General features: G+C 39.5%; 1 protein-coding gene and 2 pseudogenes across 3 annotated transcripts in view; all 3 read right to left on the bottom strand.

Moving 5' to 3' along the window:
• Positions 1-3235: 3235 nt before the first annotated feature.
• LOC140623549 (farnesyl pyrophosphate synthase pseudogene) lies at positions 3236-4107 on the bottom strand (annotated as a pseudogene).
• Positions 4108-4653: 546 nt separating this feature from the next.
• LOC140623548 (small ribosomal subunit protein uS5 pseudogene) lies at positions 4654-15873 on the bottom strand (annotated as a pseudogene).
• A 1273-nt stretch (positions 15874-17146) lies between these two features.
• SHROOM3 (shroom family member 3) overlaps positions 17147-21689 on the bottom strand; it is a 119494-nt gene continuing 114951 nt past the window's right edge. For all 3 annotated transcript variants that reach the window (XM_072810811.1, XM_072810810.1, XM_072810812.1), the window contains exon 10: positions 17147-18154. In XM_072810811.1, coding sequence (XP_072666912.1) covers positions 17786-18154 — 369 coding nt within the window. In that variant the 3' untranslated portion in view covers positions 17147-17785. The remainder of the gene's footprint in view (positions 18155-21689) is intronic.

The raw sequence follows: 21689 nt of genomic DNA, 5'->3' as shown, positions 1-21689 counted from the left end.
TCTTCAATTGCCTTCATATTTTGTTGATTTTCACTTGTGCCCTTTTATTTCCTAACTTCTCCTTACTTTTGATATACATTGCTCTTTCTTTAGCTTTTTGAAGTGGGAACTTAGGTATTGATTTTAAAGCATTGTTTTCTAATATAAGTGTTTAAAGCTATATAAATTTCCTTCTATTATTCAGTAATCACACAATTTTTTATGTTTAATTATCAGTTTAAAATATTTTCTAGGGATCCCTGGGTGGCTCAGCGATTTAGTGCCTGCCTTGGGCCGAGGGCATGATCCTGGAGTCCCAGGATTGAGTCCCGCGTCGGGCTCCCTGCATGGAGCCTGCTTCTCCTTCTGCCTGTGTCTCTGCCTCTCTCTCTCTCTGTGTCTCATGAATAAATAAATAAAATATTTAAAAATAAATAAATAAAATATTTTCTAATTTTACTTATGATTTGTATTTTGATCCAGGAATGTTATAGAAAAGTGTTTAATTTCCAAATATTTGAGGTTTTCCTAAGTGTCCATTATTAATTTCTAACTTTTTTTAAAAGGATTTTATTTATTTATTTATTCATGAGAGACACCGAGGGAGAGAGAGAGGCAGAGACACAGGCAGAGGGAGAAGCAGGCTCCCTGTGGGAAGCCCAATGTGGAATGTGATCCCAGGAGCCCGGGATCATGCCCTGAGCTGAAGGCAGTTGCTCAACCACTGAGCCACCTAGGCATCCCCAGTTTCTAACTTAATTCCACGGTCAAAGAACATAATCTGTATGGCTTTAATCCTTTTTATTGAGATTTATTTTATGGCCATGCATATAGTCTACCTTGGTGTACATATTACATGTAACAAAATTAATTGTATTCTTCTATTGCTGGCTGTAATGTTCTATAAATATCATTTAGGTCAAGGTGATTGATAATGTTCAGATTATGTTGTTACTGAGATTTTTTGTCTAGTTTTTCTGTTTGCTGATGAGGGAGAGATGTTACAAATCCATTAGTCATGGATTTGTATTGTTCTCTCTTCAGTTTGTCCATTTTTCCTTTGTGTATTTTGAAGTTCTTTTAATAAGTTGCGTAGGTATTTATGATTGTTATGTCTTTCTGAAGAATTGACACTTGGATCATTATGAAATGTTCCTCTTTATCTGTGGAAATACTTTTCATCTTGAGGTCTATTTAATCTGATATTGATATAGCCACTCCAGTTTTATGACTAGTGTTTGCTTAGTTTATCATTTCTCATCTATTGACTTTCAATCTTCTGGTTTTTTTATATGTATCTTGCAGAAAACATACACTTGGATCCTGATTTATTTTGACAGTTTCCACTTGTAACTTGGAGTGTTTGGGCCATTAAAATATAGTGTAATTATTCATAAGTTTGAGTTACAGGGTGACAATATTGTTCTCTCTTTGCCTCTGTTTTTTATTTCTCTTTTCTTTTCTGCCTCATTTTGGATTGAGTATTTTTTTAATTCCATTTTAATTTATGAATTGGCTATGTAGTTATAGGTTTTTGCAATTTTTTTAAGAGAGCAAGAGAGCACATGCATACAGTCGGGAGAGAGCAGAGGCAGAGAGAGAATCCCAAGCAGGCTTCATGCTTAACCCCATGTGGGGCTCTATCTCAGGACCCTGAGATTGTGACCTGAGTGGAAATCAAGAGTTGGACCCTTACCCGACTGAGCCATCCAGGTGCCCAGGTTTTGCATTTTTAACTTGGCAGTTTATGGATTACAGTTACAGGCCTTGATGCTTTGTAATTCGTTAAAATCTTTATTTTTTTTCTGTTCTTCAAATTGGACAATATCTATTGATCTACTTTCAGGTTCACTGATGCTTCCCTTCATTACTTCTATTTTGCTTTTAAATGCATTCAGTGTATTTTTCATTTCAGATATTGTATATTTTAGTTTTATAATTTCAGTTTCTTTTGTGTAGTTTTTATCTTAAAATTTCCTATCTCTGTTCACTATAAGCCTTCATTAATGAACTGTTTTCTTTTATCTCATTGTGTATAGTTATAGTAGCTAGTTTAAAATGTTTTTCAGCTAATTCTAGCCTGTGGGTCATCTCAGGATTGCTCTTTGCTGATTATCTTTTTTCTTGAGATTGGGTCACAAACTGCTACGTCTTCCTTTTTTTTTTTTTTTTTTTAAGGTTTTATTTATTTATTAGAGAGCGAGCAAGAGGGCATGAGCAGGATCAGGGGGCAGAGGGAGAAGCAGACTTCCCCACTGAGGACGGAGTCTGATGCGGGGCTTGATCCCAGGACCCTGAGATTATGACCTGAGCTGAAGTCAGACCCTTAGCCAACTGAGTTGTTCGGGCACCCTTATTGCAGCTTTTTCCTATGTTAAGTAACTTTGGATTTTAACCTGAATTATGTGAATAATATATCTTGGAAACTATTTCTATTATGTATTTCTCCAAAGAGTTTTGATATTTTTGTTTTGACAGACAATGTGGTTGGAATAAAATTTCAAGTTTCATTTGTGGACAACTCAAATCTCAGTTCAATTGTTACATCTTTATTTTTTTCATTTATCTATTTTTAATGGGAGCCATGAGTGTTTTTAATACATGAAAAAATTGACATTTCAGCTCAGTCATAAAGGGATAAACTATTCAAATAAGATAGGCCACCAGGCTAGTCATTTGAAAGCAAACAAAAGTAAATCCTTATTTCACACCAGATACTGTCAACTAACATTGTAGCAATGATCCATGAATAATAATGTAAATTAAATTAACTCAAAAAATTTATGTTACGTATTTAAAAAAAGGCAGATACACCGACATTATGTCAGATTCCTAATTTCTTAGGCCAGTGATATAGCAATTCAAGAAAGCATACCCAGTTGTTTCTTGTTGATTTCTTTCTTTTTTTTTTTTCTCTTGTTGATTTCTAATGTTTAAACTACATACATCAAAATTTACAGAAAACCGATCTCTATATAAAGACATCAAAATAAATAATTTACTTAAAGTCCATGTCTGAATTATGTAACTCCTACAAAAGCGGAATTTTGTATCTTCAGTTGTTACTAACAGAGCACCCTAAGTCAACTGGCTTAAAAATAAATTTAGTCTTTTACAAAAGGTGGAATAACTATAAGGGTGGTTAGTTTAATGGCTCAGTAACATCTTTCAGGTACCAGGTTCTTTTTTTTTTCTTTCTTTTGAGGATTGGACAATTTATTGAGAACCTCCCCTCCCCACCCTCACAGGCCCTAGGTTACTTTTTCCTCTTGTGGATCTTGTGTGCTAGCCCCAGGAAGATTGTTGGGGCAGGGGCATGGCATACTGCTCCATGAGGCTCATGAGGTGGCTGTAGCTGCCCTCTTCATACTGCATGAACACAGCTGGAAGGTTCAGCTCCTTGTATAGTAACTTTACCCTGGACCCTTTCTTAGCCTCCCTTTGCCCATAATTCTCCAGAAGGATCTGGCACTGTTCTGGAGAGGCTCACTACAGACACTGAACCACCAGCCAGCTGCATTTGTTGTCCTGGACATCAGTGCCAATCTTACCTGTCACACTGGGGTCCCTAAAGAGATCAAGATAATTTTCCTGAATCTGAAAGAACTCTCTCATCTCTGGCAGGATCATCTCAGCAATGGCATGTTCTTTCTCTTCATCAATTCCTGCCATATATATGGCAGCAGCTACAGGAAGGTAGAATGAGTAGAAAGCTGTCTTGTACTTGACAATAGATTTGTACTTCTTTTCAGTGAATCTGCCAAAATCCACATTGCCCTGGTGGGCTCTGATGAGGTCTAGAGTCTGTCCAATCACAGTCTGATAGAATCTCTGTAGGAAAAGCTCAAGAAAATCAGGATTTCATCCAGCACTTCTCCTAGATTGTCAGGATGTTGACCGAGGGTGGCATGGGCCACCCAGAGACAGGAGATGCCATTGCCTGGCTCAAGGAGGTCTTGGAGTACAATGCTATTGGAGTCAAGTAACAGCAGAGTTTGACAGAACTATAGCATTTCAGGAGCTGGTGGAGCCAAGGAAGCAGAATGCTAATAGCTTCTGGTTGACCCTGACTGTGGGCTGGTGTGTGGAACTGCTCCAAGCTTTCTTCATGGTGTTGGATGACACCATGGATTCTTCCCTCACCTGATGGGGGCAGCCCTGCTGGTATCAGAAGGCAGGCATAGGTTTGGATGCCATCAATTATGCTTTGCTTCTGGAAGCATGTATCTGCCACCTGCTGAGGCTCTAATGGAGAAAACAGCCCTATTGCGTACCTGTGCTTAAGTTATAATTCAATTTTGAAAGACGTAAGTGGGCATCCCATCCAGAGAGGATGTTCAAGAGAAGAGAAGACTGCATTTCATCCTGCATGATTTCCTGAATTTTTGAGGATTCTTTTCCAGAAAAAAACACCTGTCAAGTACCTCCTTTGTTTATCTGTCTAGAATTGAGTCCTATGACCCCTCTAAGCCAATTGCTAGCAATGAGAAAAGGATGATCATTAATGATAGTAACTAATCAGGATTTATTCTCTTCTTGTGGTGAGAAATTGACACCCAAATTGCCAGCAAACTGTAGGGAGGTAGTAAGTAGGAGAATCACTTAACATCTGCCACAAACCCATACTGTAGTCTTAATTTACTCAGTAATAAGAAGGAATAGAATATGTTTTTTTTTTTTAACAAGCTTTGATTCACTTTTATTTTTCTTGTATAAAACTATGTGGTAGCCACAGCTGGAGCCTGGGTCCTCTGCACGGAGACTCTGGTGTGGGTCTTTACAAGATGGTCAGTGAATTCCTGATAGGGAGACTTGGTGAACACAGTCTCTTTCCAGAGATCAGGGGTGAGATAGCTGTGGGTCTTGGAGATCGCATCAAAAGTAGCCTTGGCAAAGTTCCCCAGGTGGCAGTGTGGCCCCTGGCCGAAGTGTAGCAGTCGTCAATACCAGCCATCATCAGTAGCTTCTTGGGCACAGGGGCTGAGACAAAGCCAGTGCCTCTGGGGGCAGGGATGAGACGCACCAGCACAGAACCACAGCGACCAGTCACCTTGCCTGGGACAGTGTGGGGCTTGCGGATCTCGTTCCCCCAGTAGCCTCGTGGCACGGGGAGGATGGAAAGCTTGGCCAGGATGACGGCCCCACGGATGGCAGTGGCTGCCTCCTTGGAGCACTTGACGCCCGGACCCACTTGTCCGTTGTCATCTCCGATGGCAACAAATGCCTTGAACCTGGTCCGCGGGCCGGCACCGTCTGCTTTTGCACGGGCATGATTTTCAAGACCTCCTCCGTGGGGGATGATGCCCCCAAGAAGAAGTCAGTGATCCCAGATTCCTTGATGGGCAGAGAAAACAGACAGCTCTCCTCCAGGGCCTGATCTTCATGTCCTTGACCAGGCGGCCCAGCCCGGTGACGGGGATCCACTCCTTGTCCTCCGGAGCTCCGCGGCCCCCGCCCGGCCCCGACCACGGCCACGCCCGCGGCCTCGGATGCTGCTGCCGAAGCCTCCGCGGCCTCCCATTCCGGGGCCCCCCCGGGCCCTCCCAGTACCCGGGCGTCATCCACCGTTTGGTGTTCTCTCGGAGAAGCAGCCAAACACACTATCACATCAAATAAAAACGGTCAGATAATTTTTAAGTTACATGATATTTGTGCTCTAAACACTTACCCTTAAGTGTCTTGGTAGGTAGGCATCCAAATAGAATAATAGATGAAAAATTAAATAAAAGTAGGAATACTTTAAGTACATTTTTTTTAACTGTCTAGAGTGCAATGAGTATTACAGCTGTTTCTCACTACTGGAGACGTCTGGCATTAACAATGTAAAATTATGCAGAAGTTTCCACCTATTTTATGCATAGACTTCTGATTCTTTTGCTGACTTGAATACTGTTGAAAATGTTATTGAAAAAAATACTGGCTTCTTTCTTTTAATTTTTATTTTAATTCTAGTGTAGTTAACATACATTGTGATATTAGTTTCAGGTGTACAATATAGTGATTCACCAATTCCATATATTACTCAGTGCTCATCATGGTAAGTGTACTCTTAGTATCCCTCATCTAATTTACCCACCTCCCCTCTGGTAGCCATCTGTTTATTCTCTATATTAAGAATCTGGTTTTTTTTTTTTTTGGTTTGTCTCTTTTTTCCCCCCTTTGTTCATTTGTTTCGTTTCTTAATTCCCTCATATGAGTGAAATCATATGGTATTTGTCTTTCTCTGGCTTGTTTCACTTAGCATTATACACTCTAGATCTATCCATGTTGTTGCAAGTGACAAGATTTCACTCTTTTTATGGCTGAACAGTATTCCATTGTGTGTACATATATACCACATTCTTTATCCTTTCATCCATTGATGAACACCTAGGCTGCTTCCATAATTTGGTTCTTGTAAATAATTCTGCAATAATCATAGAGGGGGTATATATTCTTTTGTGTTAGTGTTTTCATATTCTTTGTGCAAATAGTAGTGCAATTACTGGATTATATGGTAGTTCTATTTCTAATTTTTTGAGAAATCTCCACAATGTTTTCCATGGTGGTTGTACCAGTTTGCATTGTAAAGTTAGGTTGTTTGAGCTCTTTCTTGTTTCTTAATATAGGTGTTTAGTATGCATTTCCTTCTTAGCACTGCTTTTGCTGCATCCTTGAAGTTTTGGCATTTTGTAGTTCCATTTTCATTTGTCTCAAGATATTTTTAAGTTTCTCTTTCGATTTCTTCTGTGACCCATTAGTTGTTTGGTAACGTTTTGTTTAGTCTGCACATGTTTTTGAATTTCCTTCTTGTAAGTGATTTCTAGTTTCAGACTCTCACGGCTAGAAATGACACTTGATATGACTTAAGTATTCTCAAATTTATTAAGACCTGTTTTGTGGTCTAACATATGATCTGTCCTGGAGAATAGTCATGTGCTCATGAGGAGAATCTATTCTGCTGCTTTTGAATGAGATATTCTATATATGTCAAGTCCATCTGATCTAATGTGTCATTTAAAGCATGTGTTTCTTTATTGATTTTCTGTCCCGATGATTTATCCATTGACAAAAGTAGGGTATTGAAGTCCCTTACTATTATTGTACTGCTATTTATCCTTTTAGATCTGTTAATATTTGCTTTATATATTTAGGTATTCCTATATTGGGTACATAAATATTTATAAATGTTATGTGTTTGTTGGATTGACTGGTTTATCATTATATAACGACCTTCTTTGTCTCTTATTGTAGTCTTTGTTTTACAGTCTATTTTGTCTGATATGAGTATGACTATTCCCAGCTTTCTTTTTGGTTTCCATTTGTATAGAGCATCTTTTTTCTATTCACTTTCAGTCTGTGCATCTTTAAAGCTGAAGTGAGTAGGCAGCATATACTTGGGTCTTGTTTTTTTAATCCATTCATCTACTCTGTGTCTTTTGATTGGATAATTTAGTCCATTTACATTTAAAGTAACTATTGACAGGTATAGACTTCTTATTGTCATATTGCTAATTGTTTACTGTCTTGTAATTCCATTCCTTTATTCTTCTCTTGCTTTCTTCCTTTGTGATTTGATACTTTTCTTTAGTGGTATGTTTAAATTCCTTTCTCTTTCTTTTGTGTATCTACTATAAATTTTTGTTTTGTGGTTACCATGAGGCTTCTATAAAACTTCTTAGAGTTATAATAGTCTATTTTAAGCTGATAACAGCTTAAGTTCAGATGCATTCTAAAGGTCTACATTTTACTCCACCTACACATGCAATGCTTTTGATGTCAAATTGTATATCTTTTTATATTGTGTATCATTTAACAAGTTATTGTATAGTTATTTTTACTACTTTTGTCTTTTAACCTTCGCACTAGATTTATGCAACTCACTCACCTCTGTTACAACATTGTATTGCTCTGAATTTGACTATATTCCTACTGTTTCCAGTAAGATTTACATTTTCATATGTTTTCCTATTACTAACTAAGGACCTTTCACTTCAGCTTAAAGAAGTTCCTTTTGCATTTCTTGTAGGCTTGGTCTATTAAACTCTTTTCAATTTTCTTATCTGGAAAACTCTTTATCTCTTCTTCAGTTCTGAAGGACAACTTCACTCGGTAAAGTATTATTGGTTGGCAGGGTGTTTTTTCCTTCTTTCAGCATGTTGAATATATCAAGTCAGTCTTTTCTGGTTTGCAAAGTTTCTCCTGAAAAATCTGACAGTCTTATGGGGGTTCCCTTGAACACAATAAGTCATTTTCCTTTTGCTGCTTTTAAGATTCTTTTTCTGTGTTTAACTTTTGACAATTTAATTTTAACATGTCTCAGGGTGGGTTTCTTGGGATTCCTCTTATTTGAAGTCTCATATTCCTTCATCTAGATGTCTATTTTCTTCTCCATTTAGGAAAGTTTTCAAAAAGCTTTCATTCAAAAATCTTTCTGCCCCTTTCTCCCTCTCCTTCTTCTGGGAACCACACAATGGAAATATTGGTCCACTTGGTGTTGTCCCATAAGCGCCTTAAATTATGTTCCTTTTCTTTTTTTCCTTTCTGCAACTTTGGATAAATTCTACTACCATGTCTTCAAGTTCACTTACCCTTGCTTCTACTTCATCTTGTCTTCTGTTGAATCCCTCTTTTGAATTTTCACTTCAGTTATTGTATTTTTCAGCTCTGATTTTTGTTGGCATTTTCTTATATTTTTCTCTTTTTTGAAATTCTTACTTTGTGTGTGCATTGTTCTCTTGACCTCAGTGAACATCTTTATGATTGTTATTTTGATTCTTTATTAGGTAAATCACTTATCTCCACTTCATTAAGGTGTTTTTTCTGGAGTTTTATCTTAGTCTTTCATTTGGCACATATTCCTCTGTTTCTTCATTTCCTTAACTCTCTGTGTTGGTTTCTGTGCATTAGATAAAACAGCCACTTCTCCTAGTCTTCAAAGAGTGGCCTTGTATAGAAGATAAAACTCATCATTAAACCCTACCCTAGCTCTTGGTTGTCTTTCAAACCTACGTTGTTGTCCAGTCAGCTTTCTTCACTCTTTGTGGCCCCTGGTAGTTGAGAGTATGCTAAGACCTGTCAATGTCCCAATGCGGAGGATCTCAATCATCACCTAGATGTGAGCTGATTGGAAGCTGGACCCTCAGGCCGCAGCTTTTAAAGTATGCAAACATACCTCTTCTGTGGGATGACTAGGAGATAGTGTTTCTGTATGCACAAGAACTATTTCTTGTTTTCTCCCATCCTGTTGAACCTATGAACACAAGCGATTGTGACCACCAGAGCCAGTCTGTCAAAGTATGTGTACTCTGGGTGGCAGCCATAAAATCTGGGATTCTAGATGCATGCACAAGCTCTTTTCAGCCTGGGGTGAGGCAGAAAGAGAGAACAAAGGTGGCATCTGCTGACCTCCCCATCCTTTGGAGAGGCCCTACATATGTGTTACATTAGAAGCCTGATCCTCAGGCCACAGCTTCTAAGATTTGCAAATAGGTCTTTTTCATAGAAAGATTCAGTTTTTCAGCCTCCCGCCTCTGCACTGTGTCCTGGGAGAATAGGTACAGTGAGTCTGTGTGAACCCATTAAGAACTCTTTTGAAAGGAAGGTACAGATTATTTCCACCATTCTAGAAAGTTCTCTTTCATTTGACCTTAATCAGGTAGCTTCCCTCCATTCCCAGGCAACCACTTTCTCATTTCTATCATTACAGATTAGTTTTGCCTGTTCTAGAACTTGATATAAGTGCATACAGTATGCACTTTTGTAACTTCTTTTGTTTAATGATTTTTATTGATGTGTTACATATATCAATAGTTGTTTTTTATTGATGGATTATATTTTACTATCTTAATGTACAGTTAATGATAATTTATTAACTTGCTGATGGAGATTTGAGTTGTTTTCAGTTTTTTCACTATTGTGACTCAAGCTGCTATGAACATTCTTACACAAGCCTTTTTATGGAGATCTTTTCACTTCTGTAACTACCTAAAAGTAGAATTGCTACACCATAGGATATATATATGTTTAATTTTGTAAAAACCTACCAGTTTTCTCCAATGTGTTACATGCTCACCAGCAATGCATAAGAACTTTATTTGCTCCACATATCCATGAACACTTGATTTCAGTCATTCTAGTGAGTGGTAGTGGAATCCATTGTGGTTTAAATTTGTATTTCCCTGATAATTTAAAGATGTCCAACACTTTTTGTACGCTTCTTGACCAGCTAAATATCTTCCTTTGTGAAATGTCTAATTCTTTTGCCAAGCTTTAAAAATTAGGGTTTTTAAATTGCTGATTTATATTCATGTGGCATGCAGTTTGTATTTATGCATTATGGACAGAAGCCTTTTTGTTAGCTACCTCCCACTGACTTCTGATTAATTTGATCTGAAGAGCTGTGGTTTTACTTTTGTTAGCAGGCATATCATATACCTTCACAATTAGCCATGCCACTGTGCAAACTTAAATATCCAGAGTGATGATGAATGTGCACATTTCCTGCTGTGCCTTTCAAAGATTCTATTCTTTTATTTACCTGTAGAGGCACATTATTTAACTACATCTTGACATGATTTCCTTAATTCATATTTCTAAGCACATCATTCCTTAGGTTTTAACTGACCTTTGCAAGAAGCCCCTAAAATTTGTTCTTAAACCATGTTATAGATCTTCAAAATTTATTGTTCAAAAATAAGCCTTCAGTAAGATTTATAGAAAAGGTCAGGGAATGCATTTTTAAAATTTTTAAAAATTTTTTATTTATTTGAGAGAGACCGAGATAATGAGAGACAGCATGAGTGGGAAGGAGAGGGAGAAACAGGCTCCTTGCAAAACAGGGAGCCTGACACAGGGCTCAATCCCAGAACCCTGGGATCATGACCTGAGCCAAAGGCAGACGCTTAACTGACTGAGCTACCCAGGTATCCCTGGGGAATACATTTTTTAAAAAAGGAAAAAATAGGGGATCCCTGGGTGGCGCAGCGGTTTGGCGCCTGCCTTTGGCCCAGGGCACGATCCTGGAGACCCGGGATCGAATCCCATGTCAGGCTCCCGGTGCATGGAGCCTGCTTCTCCCTCTGCCTGTGTCTCTGCCTCTCTCTCTCTCTCTCTCTCTGTGTGACTATCATAAATAAATAAAAATTTATTTAAAAAAAAAAAAAAAGGAAAAAATACTGGAGGAATAAAAGGGTTTACATTCTCAATGTAACAATATATGTCTGCTTAGGGTTTTAAACTTAGATTAAAACAATTATTACTTGATTGGGAGAAAGTTTATTTGGTGTTTTTTTTAATTTTTAAAAAATATTTTATTTATTTATTCAAGAGAGATATATACAGAGAGGCAGAGACACAGGCAGAGGGAGAAGCAAGCCCCATATAGGGAGCCCAATGTGGGACTCAATCCTGGGACTCCAGGATCACGCCCTGAGCCAAAGGCAGAAACTTAACTGATGAGCCACCCAGACATCCCTTTGGTGTTTTAAATAATAACATCAGGAATGCCTTAGTGGCTCAATGGTTGAGCGTCTGCCTTTGGCTCAGGGCATGATCCTGGAATCCCAGGATCGAGTCCCATATCGGGCTTCCTGCATGGAGCCTGCTTCTCCCTCTGCTGATGTCTTTGCCTCTCTCTCTGAATCTCGTGAATAAATAAATAAAAAAATATTTAATAAATAAATAAATAATAACATCAAAATATATCCAGTGATACATTATTAAACGGAGTTTATTATTAAACTCATTATTAAACCTTTGGAGTAAACTCTTGAAATGTCTGTTTATATCCTAAGCTGCAGTTCATTTTTTGCATGTCTACTGACACAGAATCCTAGTCCTGGTAGGGACATCAGACTATCTTCCTTCTTTTTAATAAATCTCTTTCCAAACCATTGCATACCATTGGATCTACATTCTATTTTTTTCTTCTAATAGTCAGGAGAAAAGATTGGTGTTTTAAATTCTCATTCAAATGCCCAAGATCCCTCTTTGCTGGGTTCCTTCTTATCAGCTCGGTTGCTATTACCACATAACACAGCCAATTCCTGTGTTGTTCTAATTAGAGAAGGTAAATAGCTCTCATTCATTCCTATACATATTTAAACATATTGCAAAATATTCATCCAGGTATTTGGTAGAATATACCTTTAGATATTTTTTAGGTTGAATTAGGTGAAATTCTTGTTTTCCCCAAATTGAAAAAAATGCATATTCTTAACTTTATTCATGGGTCTTTGATTCTAGTTCTTTAGTCAGTCCCACTTTATCCTTGGTAAGTCACGAAAAAGAAAAAGAAAGAATATAATTGGAATCACTTTGGGAATGAGTGAGCATAAAGATGACAGCTGTAGAGGGTGAGACAGAGAAAAGCACACAGAGTGACAGAAAGGCATGCATGTGGAGACACACCAGGAGATGGAGAGGTACACAGAGGTGGAGCAAGGCAAAGAGCAACAGAACAAAAGTTATACATGCTCCTAGGTAGGCCTCAGTCTAAATATATTGCTGTAGGTACTTTAAGGAATATGGGCATATGAAACACATTTAAGAAATTGCTTTCCTTCGGACCTCTCTCCTTCAAGAAGTGTTAAGTCATCTGTTAGGCACTATTTGTTTCTTTGTTAGAGAAGTAGTTCTTAAAGAATCAACAACTACAAAATTCTTTATGAAGTCAGAAGGTAATGCTAGCGCAATAATCTAGAAGACAAAATCTGTTCCAGTTACCAGTTTACTGCTTCTTAGCTCCATGTTCATCCTTCAGTATGTGTTCTGCAATAGTGGACACATGGCTTTAATCTCCTTTATGAGCATGATGCTAGGCTTTCTCAGTAGAGGGCGCTGGAGGGGCAGGAGAGAAGGAAAAGACAGGCTTGCTGTTTTGGCTGCTGACTGGTTTATGAGTGGTGTGGGACATTGGATGGAGTTCTGCCCCAACCACAGATTGTCTTGATCTCACAGCCTTAGCAGGTGAGAAACATCTCCCAGCCCTGTGGACTAGAAACCTGCACCCCGAAGGACTCATGCTTGCCTTAGGGCCCGAAGGCATTCTGCCAACATCTGCTCCCCCAGGCAGATCCCCTGCAACTTAGAGGGTTTCCACCGAGTGGCTAACCCCCCTGCAGGACCCCCACTACCTGTGCACATCCTTGCCATTGGTTGCTGACTGGCTGCACCAGCTTGCACTCTGGAGGGCTGCCTCCTGCTTGCCCAAGGATTGCAGAGCAGCTCTGGCCTGGGTAAACCAACAAATTCTTTTGTCATGGGTGGGCTGAGTTCTCCAAGGTCTGAATCCCAGCCTTGGGGAGGCCAAGGGCCCCTTTCTGACTTTGTCTTTCCTTGGGCACTCTCCCTTAGCTCAGGGTATCAACTTTCTTTATATCCTATGGGCACTCATTGGACTTTAATAGTTCTTTATATTAAACTTACCCTGTCCAATCCCCTGTGTCAAGGAGTGGCAATATTGATATTTTAGCAAGAAAGAGGTGCTTTTCCACTGACAGACTAGCAGAGAGGAATTATAGAATGAAGTAGCAATAAGTGAGCCAGTTTTTTCATTTACAGCCTTTTTCTTACATAATTTTGACTTCAGGGTTTGGAAATCTGACATTTTTGTGTCATGAGCTAGACTGTCAAATCCACACCAAGAGAAATTCTTACTCTCTTACTCTCCCATGTAGCCCAAGACTTGGGATGGGGCAACAGAAATCTGAATTAGGCCCCCACTGAAAAGGTCAGCTGCGATTTTAGGTTAGTGCAAATATCATGGCTGGACTTCAAATTAATGAAGTGCGATAGGTTGACTCCTTTTGAGGAAAAGTAGTGCAACTGAGCCTGAATATGTACTTAGCTTGTTCAATTTTAAGCAGATCTAGGTGACAGTGAGCAGGGGAAAAAAATAACCTATATCATAACTGTGGGGATTATACAAAAATAGTGGGGACCATATTAACTCATAATGATGTAGTTAATGAGTCAGCATGACAGGGCTTTGAATACTGGGATTGTTATTACATAAATTCATGGTAGTCTTTCTGTGATGATAGTAAAAGCTGTACAAATGATTGGTATCAGTGGCTCTCAAATGGTGAAGTGTACCAGGATAACCCAGGGAACTTATATAGATGCAGATTCCAGCCTCCTTGGTGGTGTCTCAGTAATGGACATTTCTTTTTTTTTTTTTTTTAAGATTTTATTTATTTATTCATGAGAGACACAGAGAGAGGCAGAGACACAGGCAGAGGGAGAAGCAGGCTCCATGTAGAGAGCCTGATGTGGGACTCGATCCCGGGATTCCAGGATCACGCCCTGAGCTAAAGGCAGATGCCTAACCGCTGAGCCACCCAGGCATCCCTGGACATTTCTCTTAAAAGATTTACTTATTTGAGGGAGAAAGAGAGTGCATGTGCACACACAAGTGGGAGAAGGGGCAAAGAGAGAGAGGGAATCCCAAGCAGACTCCTAGCTGAGTGGGGAGCTTTATTTCATGACCCATGAGATCATGACCTGAAATCATGAGTCAGATGGTTAACTGACTGAGCCATTCAGGCACCCCAGTAACGAGCATTTTTAACAAGCACTCTTGTGGCTCTGATGCATATATTTTTTAAGAGACCATGATTAAGTGTCTGAATGAGCTTCCACAAGAAAAATGAAATTTTATTTAGAAATAAGAGTATGAAAACTGTTCATGTGTTCCTTTCTGATTTTAAAATGGTCTTTATCATTTTATCCCATGCTTCATCCCAGAGTTAAGGCAACAATGAAAACTTTGTCCCTAATATACTATTTCTGTGTAGGACAGCCCCTTCGTATTTGTCTGATCATTTTACACTTTGCTGGAAATGGAGAAATTCTTCCAGGCTGAAGTTCTTCCTTTTTCTTGCCAGTAATAAGGTGAATAAGATTCCTGCTCTTCTAAAGGAAAAAAAAAAAAATTCCAACCAAATAGAATAAAGCCAATAATGTGGAAAATATAAAGACAAAAAATATTTGGAACCATATAAGAATAAAAAACCTACATTTTCCTAGTACCCCGGGGGGGGGGGGGGAACAGTATCTTGTAAAAGACACTTAAAATATAAACTTAAGATAGCACTCATACTAGGAACAACTGTGTTTTAACTTTTACACTTAGAAGTGATTGAAGATCAGGTATTAACATGAATAAAAGAAAAACTGGGGTGTACCAGGCTGGTTTCTCTTTTGTATGCCTCACAGGCCCTCACTCCTCACTCCAAAAGATAACTTGTGATAATCTTACGGGTTACATGCTTGCTAATCTTCAAGTACGAAAACCAGTTGGGCAAAACAAAACCTAAAATGTTCCTCTGGACAGAGGAAAAAATGTTTGGTTTCAACAGTGTCTCTTGGAAAAACTCAGACACTTGCACTATGGAACCTTCTGGCATTCTTTGGGGTTAGGCAGCCACCACAAGAAACCAAACAGCAGGAGAAAGCCTGGAATCAACCAGCATGTAGCAACATGCCCAGAACTTTTCAAGTGGCCCAGTAAGTTGGAGGCTTTCCAATTTTGTTGCAAGACCTCGTCCTTTCTTAGAAGGTCCCAAAATTTGGACTATTGCAAGGCCATCCCACGCCTACCACTTCTGATGACACATGGCATTTTGGAAATGATTGAATCACAGGAACAATTATTGACTGCGAACAAACAGCTTTGAAGTCTTGATGATGTCCTAGGCATGTCCTGTTCTTTCAGGCGCTTGTGTCATGGCAAGCAGCAGTATCTGCTACTCTGAGGGTCACTTACTTTGATGTGTATAAATTAGAAAAGTGATTGAAGAAGACTTGGAAAGTGCGTCCAAATTCCTCTGAAGAATCATTTTGGAGAATGTTGGGAATGTGGGCAGCTTCAGAATCCCCCTGAGGAATTTCACTGAGAGCAGCTGAAGACATTTACTGGCTGGCTCCCACTTGTTCTGCTGCAAGGAACCACCCAGTATTAGCAAGACACAGTTAATTACCACCTGGAGGTGAGCGGGGGCTCCTGTGTTGGTCTAAGACTGAGGAAATGTCAGATGCATTGTTTCTCTCTACCTCAAAATGACTACATGGTGTGGCTGCTTAGTGTTGCCACTGGTTCCACTGAGTCCCTGGAAAGTGGGACCTCTGGATGTAAGAGAGAAGCTTTTGGCAACATTCCCGGGAAACAGAGGTGCTGTCTTTCCATACCGATGGGAGTCAGCATAAAACCTCCAAAAAGGAAAGCAACAGCTTTGGTTGATTGCTCACAAGAAACATCTAGATGGCCTGTTGCTTCTAAGCTCATCAAAAGACATGTGTATCGGGGACCAAAACTAGTTTTGAAGTTCTTAACCAGAAGATACAGTCCATTAAGTAATTAAAATATACTAGGGGAGAAAAGGGCATGTGGTCTCTCATACAAGTTTTATTCCCTACTTCTCTATATTACTCGCAGTACAAATTAGCAGAGGTGGCCACCAGCCATGGGTCAAGCACATGTGAAAACAACAAAAATCTAAACCAAAGCCTAGGATGCACCACCTGCTCTAAGTATTAGGTTGTTGCCATCTTTGGCATCCATCAGCATAGCCTGGTCCCTGACCTCCTTCCACCTCCTGGTCTGTTTAAATAGACTCACAACTTGGGTTCTAGAGTACCTTCCAAAAAGTCATTATTGTGAAGCAAAATCTTAGTCTTCAGATGCACTGTGCAAACTTGAGACTGATAGTGCAAAATTAGTCTTCAGCTATTAAGAAGGCTGTTTTTAATGGTGGTTGACAGGCTTAGCAATTTAGGAAAACTTTTTTAAAAGTTTATCTCTGACAAAAGGCTACAGTTAGCCCAAACCCCATGTAGAAGGGCAGCATGAATTCAGTTTTGAATCGGTCTGTTTTCTGACTTCTCTGGTATAAAGATTGGAGAGCTGTTGTTCTTCTTAGTAAAATTTAGCTCTATCTCCTCACCACAGTGCTAATGCCATGAAGCGCTAGGAAATGATGGGCTAGCCAGGTCGCGCTAGACCTTCTTCCTGGGGAAGATGTAGCATTCCTGTTGGTTGCAGAAGTAAAGTGGTGAGGACTGGCAGCAGTGGAAACTGGAGATTCCCCATTATCAGTTTTAACACAAGTGTAGAAGGTCTGCTCATGTTTGTAAAAATATGACAGACAAGCCAAGGGTTTAAGAAAAAACGTCTCCACGCTCAGTGTGACTATCTTTGGAATTCTTCATTTCATTAAGGTTTTCACAAAATAACAAAGCTCAAACACAATTGTCTACATCCACCACAAAACAGAATCAAGTGGTTAGCACACAATGATTTTTTCATTTTAAAAAAATATAAATAACAACAATGTTCAAGGTTTTACAGTTTTCTTCTGTGTGTGTGTGTGTGTGTGTGTGTGTGTGTGTTTAAGGCTTTATGTTGCAGACCCTTTATTAGTATTTGTATCTGTCGTCAGGACACACTGCCCACAAGCAAGGAAGGCCACTGTGGATACATTCCTGAGGGTGACACACACTCATCTATGTTGCCTCAGCTTGTTAAAAACTAAACAATCAATCAGACGCCTTCCAATCAGTCCTCACAGTTTCATTAATTTTCCTTCTACTAGAAAGTGAGACTAGAAAGCGGTTAAGTTTCCAGCAGCATTCAAGCTCTCAGATCAACCATGTAGGGTGAGAAGGAAAAAAACTGGCTCTTTCCCGGGTAGAATTTTTTTCCTTTTCTCCAGAAAAACCCCAATAGCCCATAGAGTTTAAATGGTGGTTTGTACTGAAATAGCTTTCAGATTAAATAATGTTGAAAGAGAAAGGGTGATCTTTTGGTTGGGTCTTTTAGAAGAGGTTAAAGTGGAGAGGTTAATGTTGGGAAAACACCACTTAAAGTACACCTCCCAGCAGGAGCCATCTCACTCTCAAGGTCTGGGGGCAGAGCCAAAGCCCCTGCCTTGGGAATGAAATCTGAGGGGAGACTCTCCAGCAGACACTTGACTTGTTCCTGCCCTAGCTTGATCTTGTCGTCCAGCTTTCGCTGCTCAATGAGGAGTGTTGACTTCATTTTCACAAAATGCTGGTAGTCCTGGAGTTGTTCCTCTGAAAGGTAATTGGCCAGGATGTCTAACACCACACGTTCCCTTCGGTCTAGGTTCTCCTTGAGCTCCCGGGCATCCTCGTGCTGTCCAGCCAGGACCTTCTTCTTCTCATTTAGAGAGCTCTGCTAGGGCAAAACAAACAGATCAGCAAAGGGCAAGAGGGAGGAAGGAAACTGTCTGCAAAGACACCTTTTACAAGACGGTGAAATCTCCAAGTTTCTGTTTCAATTGTCACATTAGAGTAAGGAGACCGACTTCTTTGAAAATCAGTTTTTTACCCTTCTGTTCATGTATATATAGTTCTCTAACTCGTCATACAGCAGCTTTAAGAGAGATTATAATAAATTGGTTGGAGTAAAAACTTGACTTTAGGCTTCTAGATTTAAAAAAGGACAATTGATTCCATTTACATGAAGTCCTAGAAGTTACATGTGCCTGTATGAGTAGACAAAAGCATACAGATACAAAGTAGAATGGTGGTTGACAGGAGCTGGGGGGAAGGGGCTAATGGAGTTGTTTAATGGGTATAAAGTTTCAGTTTTGCAAAAAGAAAAAGTTACAGAGATCAGCTGCACAACAATATGAATATACTTAACACTACTGAACACTTTAAAATGGCTAAGATGGCAAATTTTAGGTTATGTGTAGTTTACCATGATAAAAAAAAAACCCAAGGGGGTAAAAAATGGCCCATCTTTAAGTTACCTTGAGTATTTACAAGTATTTACATTTTTTTTTTTTACAAGTATTTACATTTATAGCAGTTCTCAAAGTGTGGACCAGGGGCAGAAGCATTTCCCGGGAACATGTTAGAAATGCAAATTTTTAGGCCTTGTTCCACCTACTGAATCCAAAGCTTGGGGCCCAGAAAACTGTGGTTTAGTAAACCTTCTAGGTAATTCTTCTGCAGCTGAAGTTTGAGAACCTCTGCCCTGATCCACAGATAACAATGGGAATGTCCTATTTCCCATATCTAAAGAAATCTGTTTTCAGTGTTTTTCAGGCCTCTGAATCTAACATGAGAGAAATTCTATTTAACAATGGGCAATTGCATATTCTGAGCATTTCTTATACAAACCCAATGGTAAGGTAGAATGTTATCTTTAGGACTAATTTACTTTAAAATGATCTTTGACATGGCTCTAAAAAACAAAAAAGATTTATTTGACAGAGCAAGAAAGCACAACAAGCAGGGGGAACAGCAGAGGGAAAGGGAGAAGCAGGCTCTCTGCTAAGCAGGGAGCCCGATGCGGGGCTCGGTTCCAGGATCCCGGGATCATGACCTGAGCTGAAGGCAGATGCTTAACCCACCGAGCCACCCAGGCACCCCTTTAACATGGTTTTTTATGCAACATGTTGACTTATAATGAATGTCATTAATTTTTTTTTTCATTTTATATTTAATCATTTAGACTTTTAAGGCCAAAGTGATTGAGAAATATTAAAGTGAAAATCAATCAAGGTATGTCTTTAATTTTATTTCAATACAAATTGGATATGTAGGCTTATGAAAGGCTGACAGACATGTCTTTGCCTTAATTCCCTTGAACTAGCCTGTCAGATCTTATATAATACAGGGAAAAAAGTACAAAGTTATAGGTTTATCTTACAAATATCTCTATTTTCATGGCTTCCTTTCCCTAATGAGAAAAACACACCTGGCTGGCTCAGTCAGTGGAGCACGCAACTCTTGCTCTCAGGGTTGCGAATTAGAGCCCTGTTCTGCAGGGTGTAGAGACTGCTTAAAAAAAAAAAAAAAAAAAAAAACTTTTCAAAAAATATTTTATTTATCTATTCATGAAAGACACAGAGAGAGGGGGCGGGGGAGAGAGGCAGAGACACAGGCAGAGGGAGAAGCAGGCTCCATGTAGGGAGCCCGATGTGGGACTCGATCCCGGGACCCCGGGGTCACGCCCTGGGCCAAAGGCAGGCGCCAAACCACTGAGCCTCCCAGGGATTTCCCGCCCCCCCCAAAAAAAAAATCTTAAAAAAAAAAAAACACAACAAACCCTTAGGGTACTTGGATGGCTCAATCAGTTAAGCATCCAACTCTTGATTTTGGCTCAGGTCGTAACCTCAGGATCATGAGATTGAGCTCTGTGTAGGGCTCCACGCTGGTGCACGAAGCCTGCTCGAGATTCTCTCTCTCTCTCCCCCCCGACCCCCCCCATGCACTCTCTTTTTCAAAAAACAGACAACAAAAAACAACCCTTAGGGACACATGCACCCCAACATTTATAGTAGCATTATCTACAATAGCCAAATTATGGAAGCAGCCCGTGTCCATCAATAGATGAATATATAAAGATGTGGTGTGTGTGTGTGTGTGTGTATATATATGTGTGTGTGTGTGTGTATACATACATATATATACACACACACTACATCTGTATCCATTCATCTACACACACACACACACACACACACACACACACACACACACCATGGAATATTACTTATCCATAAAAAAGAAGGAAATCTTGCCATTTGCAATGACACGGATGGAGAATATTATGCTACGTGAATTAAGTCAGAGAAAGCCAAATACCATATGATTTTACTCATATGTGGAATTTAAGAAACAAGCACAAGGAGAAAAAAGAGAAAGAGGCAAACCAAAAAACAGACTCTGAACTATAAGAACAAACTGATGGTTGGGGGGATAGGTGATATGGACGATGGGGACTAAGGACTACACTTGTCGTGATGAGCATGTGTGATGTATGGAAGTGCTGAATCACTAGCTTGTACACCTGAAACTAGCATTACATTGTATGTTAACAAACTGGAATCTGAATAAAAACTTAAACCTTTAGGGAGGGACTGAATCTGAACGAAGATACCTTTCAAATTACTGTAGAGAAGTTAAAAGTTAAAACCTCTTCCTCGGAATGCCTGAGTGGCTCAGCAGTTGAGCGTTTGCCTTCAGCCCAGGGTGTGATCCTGGGGTCCCGGCATCAAGTCCCACGTCGGGCTCCCTGCATGGAGCCTGCTTCTCCCTCTGCCTGTGTCTCTGCCTCTCTCTCTCTCTGTCTCTCATGAATAAAAAAATACAATCTTTATAACAAAACAAAAAACCTCTTCCTCTTTAATGAAATATTTTATACATTGGAAATGTATAGAGAATTGATGAGCGCTGGGTATTATACTAAATGTCAGCAAATTGAATTTAAATAAAAATATATGGCGAATAGTATACTGCCTGTGTACCCATGTTAACTGCGCCAATTCTTAACAGGAGCATTTATCATATTTTCTTCAGATTAAAAACAAAAATTAGAGACTGAGTTGAAACCTTATATATACTCCCCCGACACCACCCTAGTGATCTTTATGCTACATTTGGCATTTGTTGAACTACTTATTCGTCCTTTCTTCTTTTCTGTTTATACTTTCAGTTTCTTAATGATGACTAATCATTATCAAAACTAATATGGATGTATCTTGCATGTGAGCAAGCACATATCCACATTCAAGAGTGTATATGTGTACGTTTAAATGTTGAGCTGAATTTAGTTCTGGAACAACTCCTCTTCCCCTAACTAAAACTGGTGTAGTGTTCCTTCTCTCACGTACCTGTGGCATCCATGCCAGTGGCCAAACAGGAAACCTGAAGTTAGCTTCTGCTCTCCCCTTCCCTTCATCTAGCACGCCTTG

Source organism: Canis lupus, chromosome 33 (assembly GCF_048164855.1).
Source record: "Canis lupus baileyi chromosome 33, mCanLup2.hap1, whole genome shotgun sequence".
Taxonomy (NCBI): Eukaryota; Metazoa; Chordata; class Mammalia; order Carnivora; family Canidae; genus Canis; species Canis lupus.
Note: the sequence above shows the minus strand (reverse complement) of the source record. Positions and strands in the feature narration are given on the sequence as shown.